At 40.5% G+C, this 13,459-nt stretch overlaps 1 protein-coding gene across 2 annotated transcripts in view; it reads left to right on the forward strand.

Annotated features, from left to right (window-relative positions):
• tsc22d2 (TSC22 domain family 2) overlaps positions 1-13,459 on the forward strand; it is a 36,515-nt gene that overhangs the window by 17,664 nt on the left and 5,392 nt on the right. Inside the window, exon 2 of one of the 2 annotated variants that reach the window (XM_071488038.1) lies at positions 2,495-2,566. The exons of the other annotated variant lie outside the window; for it this stretch is intronic. Within the exon in view, the coding sequence (XP_071344139.1) occupies positions 2,495-2,566 (72 nt within the window). The remainder of the gene's footprint in view (positions 1-2,494; positions 2,567-13,459) is intronic. 2 annotated transcript variants of the gene reach the window in all.

Below are 13,459 nucleotides of genomic sequence, written 5' to 3' on the forward strand. Positions count from 1 at the left end.
ACGGTTCCTACTGCAGAGAGTAGGTTCAGGTGAGGTAACACACCATGTCCCCCCATTTCCCCTGATTTTTCCCTGTCTCTACTTCCAGGTTTTTAAATAGCAGCTTTTCACTCACTTTCACTCTCGTCAGATCTTTCTGCCTGTCTTGTTTTTGACTCGTCAAGCATACAAAATTCCCCCCCTGTCCCAATAACACCAAGTACAGATAGGTGAAAAATTAAAGGAAGAACCTATCCCGGGGCTTACTAACACACATTGTTAGATTTTACTTTCGTGTCATTCACCACGTCAGTACATTATTTACAGAATATAAGAAGATTGTAGGGGTCCTTTATAAGGTTCTGGTGGTTATTGACGGGAAAGTTCTAGAGGTCCTTTGGTTTGTTTTAGGGTTTTTTTAGAAGGTTTAAGTGGTCACTGAATAGGTTCTACGGATGGTTTTGGAGGTTTCAGTATAAAGCCATCAAAAAGTTTGAGTGGTCCTTTAGGAGGTTGTGGAGCTCAGTGAGGAGATCCTAGAGGTCCTCCGGGACTTTTTAGAGGGCTTTTGAAGGTTCCAAAGTTTTGGAAGTTTTAATGGTTGATGACAAGGTTATAGGTCCTTCACAAGATTCTGGGAGATGTTAGGAGGTTGTAGTGGCCATTGAGGGGGTTCTACAGGTCCTCTGGGAGTCCCGAGGGGTCTTTTTGGAGATTTTCCTTTAAGAATCCCCTTTTACGGTTCTAGTGGGCCTTTAGAGGATTTTAGTGGTCCTTTAGGTACCTAAACACCTATGAGATTTAGTGGTGATATTTATTAGGCTTAGGCAGAGTTCCTCACCATCATCAGCAAAACACCATTTAAGAGAATGTCCTTTGGACAAACGATGCCCTCTTGCTTTTGTTTTTTTGGTCCGCCAATGAAAACTGTCCACTTTACGATTTTGTAGACCACCCCTGCTCTTACTGTTTGACAAGCCATCCGTGGAAGGTTTTACATTTATTGTGCAGACAGCAGGGTGACTGACATGAACTTGACCCAGCCAGAGCATCTTCTTGTCTGACTGTTACCACTGTCAACTTGCCCTTTATCTCTTACTGTTTGTTCGTGAACACTGGTGTTAATGAAAGTTGTTTTGGCGTTTTAAATGTTTCTTGCTTTCCACCTCAGTATGCGGGAGTCTAAAGTTCTGAATATTTTGTTTATGAAATGCCTTCATTGTAGATTTAAAAAAAAAAAAAAGGACTTTAGTTGAATTTAGTTTTTCCAGTAAAGCATTAAATGCAGGTCTGTTGGGAGAAAACATCACAGCTGAAAACAAATATTTTATGGCCTTAAAAAATGTATGCAATCATGATATGTTAAGGCATTTTGATAGAAAATTGTTCACCAAATGTTCGTAAGAGAAGTTTATTAGAAGTCGCCTGTCTCTGTGTTTTTGTAGTCAACCTTCAGATATCCAGGAATGAGATTTGGAGTCAGATTAAATTATGAACTTTGTGTATTATTAACACCATGTGCTAGCAAATACCCAAATGCTGATAAATATTAGATGTGGCTGGTAATTTTATCTACTCCCAGCTGCTGTGTCAGGAAAACTGCCCCTGTTTTGAAGTTCACTTTCTACTCTACAAATCAGTCTGGCCTAGTAGCTGGAGAGTAATAGTAAATTTCTGAATGTGAATAGCTTTATGTGCACAACAAAGATCACTTAGTGTCTAGATCATCACTGATCGGTGGTGATTTTTGATGTGTCAGTAAGTGTCATAATATCACAATGTCCTTCTCTGCGTTGTGTTATTAAATATTAGACCACATGAGAGTACAAGTTGACAAGATGATCTCAACTGTAACTGATAACAAGAACTAAAACTAGAACAAGATCTATTTTAAAGTCTGTGTCAGTGTTCAGGGTTTTTAGTTTAGTAAGAGAGTGGCCACAAGACAAATGTCAGTTTACTGTTCATAATTTCCTGGGCTTTGCAGGTGCACACTGTATCAAATATTTTGCATTCTTTTTTTTCGGCTGAAAGATTTTTAATTTTTATTTTAATGTACTGGCAGAGTCTACCAAGAATAATTCTCCTAAATTATGGACAGACAATACATCTGTATGTCCCATCTTACAAAATGGTCAGTGGGAACAGTTGTTGGTTTAGCACTGAAATGTTTCTGTTATTTAAAATTACAATGATTAACAAGGGGTGACAGTACTTCAACTTGTCAGAGACAACATATGATAGGGTTTTTTTTTTTACAACTTGGAAAAATGCACCCATGATGCCCTTGGTCTTGCTATATCATGTAATTTCTGAATAGTGCTGGGCAGTCTGGATTGTGTCATCATTTCCTCTGACCTCTCAGTGTGAGAGGTCTTCCTCTACTCTCTCATTCAGTCTCTCTCTCTCTCTCCCTCTCTCTCTTGCTCAAAGCATGTCTCTCTATCAGTGTCCTTGTTTCTCCTCCTTTACTCATGTTTCCCCTGTCTCTGTTTCCTTGCCCATTAAAATGCAGGAACCCATCCACAGCTTTCTACCAGGCTTTCCGGCCTAGCAGATTACGAGGGTCAAAGCCTGTCAACGATAGGTATGAGCTCAGGTTTGTTTACGTGTGTGTGTGTGTGTGTGTGGCCTGGACTGGTTGGCTAACCAAGACCCTGCACCCTTATAACGCAGCACACCTTGCAAGGAAATGTCAGTTTTAACTTGTTGTTTAGCTATTTGTGGAATCCTGAAGTGTCATTTTTTTTTTGAGAATTTTCTCCTCAGATGCCATCAAGGTTCCTCCAGGACATAAAATCTTTTTGATAAAAAATATAAAAAAAGATGATTATAGTTTTATTCATTAGTTTCTCTACTTTTTGTGGTGGACAGGCCTTGGGTAAAAAACCACTAACTTCAAAAAAATGTTCTTACATTTGGTTTCAGAGACAAAGTTCAGTCAGTAAAAGTTATTTAAATAGAAAGCAAATGAATAGAAAAAAATCAAACAGAGAGGGAAAAGAAAGACTAAGTGTATCATTATGTTTTAAATACTGTTGTGTACACATTTCTACAAGGATAAAATGCAAGGAGAAAGGAACTGAATGTACTGCAAAATTATCACATGAAGATTGTAGGAACTTGTAGAAATTTCTGCTATCAACCACTTCATTGTTGCATTCAAAAACTTCCATGAATGAATCTTTATTTCACTTCTTTGGCAAACCTTTTTTTAAAGGAAAAATGGCACTTTGAGATGACCTACAGAAACAAAATGACTTGTCAAACTGGACATTTCAGCAGCTATGAGTGTGTGATGCATGGAGAAATCATGGCACTGCGGGAAACGTCCGGGTGCGTTTTGTAACACTCTGATCTGGCTCCGTTTCAGGGCTCGGTGACACTTTTGAGTATCCCTGTTCTGCCGGTCACGAGGATGTGGTGCTCAGGTTTCTCTTGCCCATACAACGTGCGTAACACAGTGCCAGGGGGTTTTAGCACTGCAAATAGAAGATCACACTGAGATAGCATGACGGAGGTTGTATTATATGATGTAATATTCTCTACAGGATGCATTTTAAAATTAACTCTTATCTTTGAAGAACTCGTCCCTAAAGCCAAAGAAATTAACGTAGAGCTGTAACTAACTTGTCTTGGCTGTTGGTCCTTTTTGTGTGAAATGCTAAATCGGCTAAATCAAATTAACTGAACATGCCAGTGCATTTCCCTTTATTCATTATACAGTCTTCACCACAGGGAGAAACTGCTCTCACAACCCAAGGCGAAAATATAAGTGGGGAAACAATTACGCTGGGAACACACTGCTCGTGTTGCGTGTGTGTGGCGGCCGCCATCGCTGGCCTGCTCCTGCCAGCTCTATCTGTCTGCATTGAGTTTGCAGGTTACTGGAATGTTGGATTTCTCTTCATTATGAATTATTTTCTTATTTACTTTTGACAGAAAACGTCACTAAAAGGCCACTGTCTCCATAAGCAGCTGCTAAAATGGTTAAAACATTTATTTTACATTTTTACATGTCTGTGTCATATTCAGATTCAGCCTTGACATAGAAAACTGTAGATCATGTAACATGTGATCATGAGACATGTGTCTCAGGCAGGCAAAGTGTCTACTCTAACCCATTAACATGGGCGCCAAAATGAAAACTAAGATGTTCCGCAGCCGCCACGCACACGCAACACCGACCTGAGTCGATTATGTCAGAAAATGAATCAGCAACTATTCTGATTAGTAAAATTTTGCAGGTTTCAGCTTCCCAATCGTCTTCAGTCAAGTAATTTATTGGTAACAGGCATTTTTCACTATTTCATTTTTACATTTTTGTAATCTAAACAGTAAATCAGTATTGTCGTTAAACTGTCATTAGTTGCAGCCCAAGGGGGTATAACTGAATCATTTCCAGGTCTTAAGAATGTTTGTTCAAGTGATTGTTAATTATTATAAATCATGTGAGTGCCTGTTGAATAGCATCATTACTGTCAGAAGATGAATGCTATTTGTTTTTGACTTCTAAGTAATTATGGTTTGCATTAGTCCCAACAACTTTTTGTTCCCATGTGCTGTCTCGTAGAGGCAGTTTGAGGTCTTGATTCTTTGCCATGGATATTGAATGGGCTGTCAGCAAACAATCACAAGCTCTGGGATTAAGGTGGCAACGCTTTTGCATTCAAGTCCTTGACGTTGAATGAATGGTTGGCACCAGTGTTTGAAATGATATGACATTGTTTGAGCAAAGATCTCCAGGGCAACAGTCCTTAGTTTGGGTCCAAGGACATAGGGATCCTTTAGAGTCCCAGGGCATCTGCAGGAAATTAGTGTAATTTTCATTGTGACTTTTGCTTAATCTGCCAGATTTGAGTGTGTGTGTTCTAACTCAGCTGTATGTTGCCAAACATATTATAACAAATATCTTCTCAGCCCATAGTTGTTCTGGTCTCTCATCTAAACGAATGTAATACGATGATTCGATTTTCTATTTGGCAGTGCCTCAGATGAAAAATTAGCAAAAACGCTGCTCTAAGGGAAATTATGCTAATGTATGTTAAATTTATTACATTTTCACTGTGGTTGATATTGGTGGCATGCAGTATAGTTTATATGTTTGTTTCCAATTATTATTTAACAGTTGTGATCAAAGGTATTAGTCACATAAAGTATTTGATTTACGTAACATAAATTAAGACATGACAAGTGACATGGGAATATCCTCCTGGTTTAGGCATCCCATGATGCCTACCAGCTGTTGCCAAGAAAACAAAGACCATTAGTGGAATAAAACTGATGTAACAATCATGAATCTAGTGTCTGTATGTGTGTAATTCAGTGCAGTGAGCATGAGATGCACCAACGTCCATATGACCATAACTTTAAAAGCGAAGCAGGTCCAGATGAGATGGATGTTTACGTAAAACAACAGTAGCAGTTGAACAAATGTGTCTCATTGCGGCTGGCAAACGATTGAGCGCTTCTGTTTGTTCTCAGTCCAGCTCATGTTTGCCTCTGGGCTCTGCAACTCACAGTGCAGCTTTATTCAAAACTTTTCAACTAACCGCAGATGAACCTGAGGGAGCCGCCTCATTCCACCTTCCTTTGTCCTATGCCTGCTCTCCTGCAAGGTTGGGCTTGTTGGTTGTGAAAGGGGGGGGGGGTTGCTCACAAACAGTTTGAGGGCATAATGGAGCATTCCTGAAAATGAGTGCTTTGAGAAAAATGTAAAACCTCAGCAGGGCAGCTTACCTCCTCATCACTTGTGCATAAAGAGCTGTGATATTTTGCGTATGTCTCTAGTACATTGCGGGCATCAAAACGTGCTTATCTGTTCATCTTCACAGTGCCACATCTGCTGTGGCCTCGTGGGCTTAAATACAAGTCAAAAAGATTTAGTGATCATGTTCAGAGTACACTTCAAAACCAAGGCTTACATAACATCCTTTATAAACAAATGACAAGATTCTACTTGATATTTCCAAGTTTGTGAATGTATAGAATCTTTTTTTACGTTTCAAAATAAAATTTGTGAAAAAATGATATCAACAATGAGGTGACACAAAGAAAATAAAATCCTTCAGTGAACATCTGAGTATAGATTTAAAGCAGAAAGTACATTTAAAAAAAAAAAAGAAAATGTAAAGTGCAAATTTTGGCCCTGATGTTGACTGTTAAAGCAGTGCTGCAATTAGTCCCTGTAACATGAATAGGTGTTTATTTGTATAGTGCTGTATGTGTAACTTCAGTGTGACATGCAGTATGGAACCTTTCTCATTTGTCTGTTTTGAATTTGTACTCATATGTTCACAAAAGCTTTTTTCTTCTCTGTGTTATCTCACCGTTGATGTAATTTGCGCACAAATTTTATTTTGACATTCTCAAATTTTTTCCGGCAACTCTTCACACTCACATCTTAAATTGCCCATGCTGTTTTTTTTTTTTTTTTGTTTACAAGGCTTGATCCCATACTGCTCTGTTTGGATCCCCTCTGGTTAACCTCGAGAAATTAATTTATTTTAGACTAACTAAATTACTAGTTACACTCTGAGTTTGTAAACATTTCAGGCAAGAGATCTGTTGATCCACTGAATGGATTCATTGTGATGCTGTGATTAGTCCCAAGCAAAGCAGCAGGAGCAGCCTTTTTATTGCCCTCCATCTACAGTGATCAACTTTATGATCACAGACAATAAAGAAAAGACAGATTTATATTCGGACTGAGCACACCTGATCAGTGGCCCCACACTCAGCCATGGAGGGTTATTTGCTCCAGACCAGGTATGCAGCCAGTGTTTATGACACAGAAACAAACATTTCATTATGAGGAAAGCTGAAGCTGAGAAAGCTGTAGTTTAACTCTTGACGTCCTGACAGGAAACGCTCATACCAGCGAACTCCTTAATCGGCTTAGTTGATACATTTTCAGCAATCTTGCCTTAATCAATCCCCTATGAAATCATGTATCCTTTATAAATTAATACTCGTTTATTCAACAGCCGTAAAACTTGGATTTTCACCTTATACTCCTTTTTAAATACTTTTTCGTGGCACTGACATAATTGTAGTCACCCTGCCTCCACACAAATGAAAAACATGCACACCAAAAAACACTTTGTAATTGCCAACAGACTGTGGGGCATATCCTCAGAGGACCTACCCCAATTCAATTTCAAAGTCTCTCTAAGAGGCACACACAAGCCTAAGTACATAATTTTGAACGGATTACTCAGCATTCGTGCAGGGGTACCCCCACCCCCAGCCAAAACACTAACTGCACATCTGTGATTGACATGACTTGACTTGACATTGTGTAGAGGTCTGGCCTTTTTAGATGCAGGGAGAAACTGACGGTTGGATCATAACCATCAAAGACTTTTAAACCGCTTATGTAACTGACCTCAGCACTCAAAGATGGCACTGTACGTTGGCAACATTTTCATCCCGTCAACTTTATCTTCGGAAACTTTGCTGACATTTGACCTTTTTATTTACCTAGAAAAAGTTTGCTGAGCACACATGCAGCCTTTTCAACATCGTCTTGCTTCACACTCAGTTAAAGGCATTCACACCTGGGAGATACCTGATATAACCACAGGCTATATTAGCCTGTGGTTATGTTAGGTATGTTTGCCATTAAACACCCCTACTGGACCAGCAGAGGGTCAAATACTATATACATGGTGGCCGATACAGCAGATGATTATGGACAATATTGAGTTATACATTTTACTTTCAACATAAATGGGGATGCAGTTAACAATTATTTTTATTATTGATTAATCAGATCTTTATTTTCTCACTGGATTAACTGCTATGTCTCTAAAACGTTAGAACTCAAAAATGTACTTTCAATTATGGCAAAGAAAAGTATCAAATCCTTACATTTGAGTTGCGGGAACCAACAAATCATCAAAATAGTCATTAATATTCTGTCAATCAGCTAATTAGACCATATGTGGAATCTTTAAACTCAGTTTTCCCTCTTGGTCCAGAGAGTAAAAACAGTTGCCATCTACCCACAAACCCATTTTCTAATCTTTAAGATAACTTTTGAGCTGTGTCTCTGCTTTGTTTTGTAATGTAAGTTTATCAGACTGAAGCCAAGTTGAAGAACAATTGCTGAGACATGTATCAGGCCCAGTGTCTTCGCAGCATAGTACCTAATGACGTTAGTCTGATTCAAGACAACGTCTGGAGGTGGTCCGGGCCACATGTGGCCACATTCTTTTAGGAGTGTCAGTGCAAATGTGTCCTGGGCCACACTGATGCACCTCTTACACAACTGATGTCCCCTGCTACAGTTTCATAATGAACTAAAAATATTTTTACACTTGTCACAGTGTTTCCCACACATTGATTTATTTTTGGCGGCCCACCATAACATCAGCATTGACTACATTGATTTTCCCTTTTTCCTTTTTTTTTTTTTTACTATTTCATTCACTCAGACCCTTCTTGCCCTGCTCTTCTTCCCCTCTCCCTATCTCACAAACACATTGACAACAGACCCGTCTGTCATAGTTGGACTGGCTAAAAACAACAACGCATTTGGCCTTAGCAAACAGAAATGATGTTTGTGTTTATGTGCATATAGAATGGGGAATTGAGAGCCAATCACAAATGGTCATGGAGACACATTCGAAAGCCAGGTGTGAACTGATGTGTTTAGAGTTGTCCACTTGGGACCGGATCACCCGAGACACACATTAATGCCAGGTCTGAACACCGACTAAGTCCTTGATCTTGTGATAAATGCTCTGCTGAATACAGAGGCTCGTTAACGGTGAGGTGCCAGGATTTTCCCATTAAAGCCTCAGGAGTAGCACCATTACTTTTAACACATTCCAGTGGGGTCTTAATCCACATTGAGCCAAACAAGTGGCACAGGCCCAAATCACTCAGGGAGGCAAAGAAAAAGTAGTGAAATATGATATTGAGGCACATGGTGCATGCTGAAGATCTGGTTTTAGTGGAACACCGTTTTGACAGTCATTATTGAAGGCTATAGGACCCCCTGCTCTGGATTCCCCCGTGTTTGCATATGGAGTTTGATGGTCACATTACACTGTGGCTCTTTATCACTTCTTCAGGAGCAGGACGGCTCTGCAACCATTAACAAACATCCCTGCTGGCAGTTATTTTAGCCTCTAGACAGCCTATAATAACAAGGTCCTCCATAACCCATTGAAATTGAGAGTGATGGCTAAAGCTCATCCGCTGTCTCAAGAATTCAGATCTTATCCTTGACTGTATTAAGCCCCCGAGGGCCTTGATTCCTGCTCACGCTCCCTGTCATCCGGTTCATCCACCAAGACATCTGGGAGAGGTGTCCATGACTTGGTGGTGGACAGGCTGGTGGTCTTTGAGCATGTCACGTAGGGACATATGCCGAACAAGGCGATGTTTGTGCACCAGTCTAGAGATTATGTAACAGGCGAGGGTGCAAGTGGGACAGTTCCTTTGAGCTGTTTACTAGGAAGCTCGGTGGCAGCAGACACACCTACTCATGACTCTGATTTAGTGCTGGAAAAATAAAGCTTCCATCTTCAGACAAGGAGGTCCCTGAGGTTTGTCTTATGTTGTTTTGTCTCTATTGTGTCAGCGTGGACCTCGGCTTATGTAGACAACATATCCCCCCCCAAAAAAATCCACCATGTTCAGAGGCACATATTAGCATACCTCAGCATCCTGCAATTGTTGTTATTGTTTAAAGCTCTTCAGGGCAATAAGGACAGAGGCAGCTAGACAAGATGCTTTCCTCTGTGACTACTGTAGTTCAAAATGCAAATTTAAGTCTCCATGTGGATTATGTAACTTGTTTCTCCCTTGAAATACTCAGAATATTTGACAAGGATGTTGATGGCATCCCTAGTTTCACACTTCCCTCAGTGCACATTATCATTTTACCCAGGCTGCTCGGTGGTGGAAGAGCTTAACATGGAAAGATTACACAGAAAAAATGTTCACCTTAAATCTTGTGTCCAGCTTTAAATAGTTATTAACAACAAAAAGGAAAGTTTTCTTTTGGTTTGATGTAATATGTTGTTGTCATGGAATTGTCCTGTGGTTATTCAAATCTTCTTTTTGTTGATGGATTAAGAGTTAAAAAAAAATACAGTCTTAGAAATGTTTTGTTAATGGATTAATTAGTTGATTGGTAGAATATTATTTAGCTGCCATTCTGATCATTTCAGTCATTTTTCAAGTAAAAATATCAAACATTTGCTGGTTTCCGTTTCTCTTTTCTTCTGCACATATGATAGTAAAAGATAAGATGAAATAGATAAATGGATTTTCATCTGGAAAATTATTGGAAGACTAATTGATAATGAAAACAGTCATTATTATTTTTAAATAATTTCCTTGAGAGACATTTTTATTTACAGTGGAGGTTTTCATGGAAAATTGGATGTGGCCGCTGCCATGATTTAATTTATCTAACTAGATAGGTAAACATGAGGGGCTCACAGGTCCCCTGTTGAGAAGGCCATCTTGCAAAATACTGGTCTCTTTGTTTTCAGAGAGGGTGATCATTAGTCCACAGTGTGTAGAGGGGCCAGCTTGTTTGGTTACAGGGTCAAGCAGTAGTTTTTTTTTTATGTTTTCAGTAAATTGAATAGAGGAGCCACATTCAGTTCTTTGCACACATGTTACATTTCCATGTTGACTTGTAGCATTTGGTGGACTGAGTGAGTTAGTGATTGATTTGGAAGTTTCACTTGTTACATGACAACTTCAAATGTTAGAGCCTTGATGATTGTGACTTTTGAGTGATTTTTTCCTCAAAATGGAAGCTTCTAACTGATTTCTGCCATAACAATGAGTTCATTGTGATCAATAAGGGAAGACAGATTAAACTGCTCTTGCCCAAAGCTGGTCTGTGAGTTTTCGCTCACGTTTTGTGCTGGAGCTGCTCGGAGCCTCTGCTGACCTCCTCTGATGCCTCAGCTGAACTGCATCTTGAAAGACAAACAGTGAGACCCAGGCCAAAGCAGGCCTCTGCATCTGAGAGAGGACAACAGTGAGTCGTCAGTGAGCGCGCTCCTCTGTTGTTACAGCCCCCACCCTTCAGCTATTGTTCTGAAATGCACTCACAGAGGGAGGAGGAGGGGTGTTATCACTGAGGTCTAATTTATTCAGCTGCCTCCCCCCATAGTGAGTGTTTGTATGCTTTGGGATGGGGACGTGTGCCGGTGCATCTGTGCTCCAGTGGAGAACGCAGTGGTTTTCAGATGCTATAAAACATCATGTGACAAACTCAGAGACATGGAAGAGACCACACTTTGCTCCTGCACGTGTCTCATATGTTACAGAGCCACACATAAAGTCGGATTCAATAGTATACCTCCTCTCTCCTTAGTAACTTGTGGTGTGTGAGCAGGTAGGAGCTCTGTGTCCGACCTGCTCACATGCCCATGATGGAAAACCAGGCTGTAGCTGGTATCAAACCGAACACCTTGTGGTTACAGGACTGTTTTGATAACCAGTCCTCACTGAGGAGCTTGACTGTGTGTTGTCCCAGCATGATGGTGGCTCTGACACAGATGTCTGGGATTGGAGGTGCTGGCCTCGGGACCGGAGGTGTCCAGAGCTGGAATGTGCTGCCATGTGGTCCTGCAGACTTTGTTGGGGGGGGGGACGAGTGCATGTGTGCGCTGCTACGGTCTGCGGGGAAGGCCCATGTTGAGGTTAACACAGCAAGTGGTCCTTATATAAACCACCACATGTCCTCCTCCTTGAATAAAATGTACAATTTTCTTTGTTTTGCTTGGACACCGAATAGCAACAAATTAGTTTAGGCCTTTTTTGTCTCCGTAACATTTCGAAACATTTCATTGTCCTGTAGGTCAGATTTTTCAGTCACTTGATGAGCTAATTTGTTCCAACCTGCATGTCTCTTGTTTTTTATTTGATAAAAACATATTTCAGCTGCAGCTAGTGGACTCTTTGTCCCAGATGTGTAACTGCTCAGTTCTAAGGGAGGAATGTCTTCTCCTCGCGTTGTTTATCAGTCTTCAGATCACAAGTCCGAGCGAGATGTTCATTGTGGAATGCACCTCATTTACCCTGCTGTCATTGCGTCAGTGTGGATTTGTTCTGCTGTACATCATCTCTGAACTACAGTTAAAATATTTTTAGCTTGCTCAGTAATTCGACAAGAATTCAGCTGAGTAGGAAAATGAGCTGGTATTTTTAAAGTATTTCTTTTGCATACGTATTTCGTTCTTTGTGTTGCCCCAGGACAGAGAGAGAGAAGAGGACGACTGTAGATATGTGGAACGCTGAATTTCCTATCTGATCACTTGCAAAGCACATGCATTCACCCTGTAGATTTGGTGTGACGTGTCACTGAGTCTTAATGTCATTACAGTAAAAGTTAACCCATCTGAATCGGCTTTTCACACTTCTTTTTGATGGCCCCAACACAGATTTCACAATTGAGCTGCTTGAAATGATCTCCCTCAACACTTTAGAAACAGAATAATCACATTAAAAGGACACTGACCATGTGCAGAAACATGACTGAAAATGTATGAAAACTGTTGTGGAGATGAACTTTGACGCAGTTAAATTTATACATGGTTAAAACACCCCCTCAGCAGTTGGCACCTACTGCTGTTATCATGCGCTCATACTCATCTGTCATTTCTCTTTAAAGACCAAACGGCACTGCACTTTTGTTATTCCCTGCAAAAAGATTTTTATTTAAAATAAATAAAAAAAAAAAAAAAACACTACTCCAGAGTTCAACATTTTGTACTAACAGAAAAGATCAGGGGCATTAAGACCTCTTTGTCAGCACATGCGAAAACACACTGCCTCCTCTTTAATTAAGGCTTAATCTTTGAATAAGTCGTCCTGTGCCTCTGGGGTGGCGGCGGCTCTGGCAGACAGTGGCAGCGAATAATGTGACTCAACAGCCTTCCCAGGAGTAAATGAGGTGCAGGAGAGGGGAGGGCAGGGAGAAGCTCAACTCCGCCCCCTTGTTTTCTCGCCATGTGACCGAGCGGGGTTTTAAGACTCACTCAGCACCTAAAGTCAAACAAGAGCCATCCGTGTTTGAACGCACAGTGGACTAGTTTATCAGAAAGCTTTGCAGAAGCCCCGGAGAGACGCCGACATGCGCTGCAGAATGAGCTACAGTCTGCCCTGCTCGCCGGGAACTTCACCCACATACTCGGGGCGTTTGATGTCTTACAGGGCGAGATGCGCCGGGTAAAAAGGCTTTTATTTACTCTTATGTTTTTTTGTTTTTTTTTTAATTGTAGGATAAGTTAACTTCAATGTGTTGTTACAATCTGTGGGCTTGTTTTTCTCATTTGATTTGAGTGCCCGGTTGTGCTTTTTGCTGTGTTTTGATTTGTGTCATACTTGCTGTGTTATTATTCTTAGCTTCACTGAAATCTGCGTGATGTGCCCCTCTCCTCGAACTGACGCGTTTCTCTATGTGGACTTTTTGACATTTCACTCTCAGTCATTGGAGGACTGC

This window comes from Trachinotus anak, unplaced genomic scaffold (genome assembly GCF_046630095.1).
Source record: "Trachinotus anak isolate AG129_WGS33_773 ecotype Australia unplaced genomic scaffold, CSIRO_AGI_Tana_v1 ptg000010l, whole genome shotgun sequence".
Classification (NCBI taxonomy): Eukaryota; Metazoa; Chordata; class Actinopteri; order Carangiformes; family Carangidae; genus Trachinotus; species Trachinotus anak.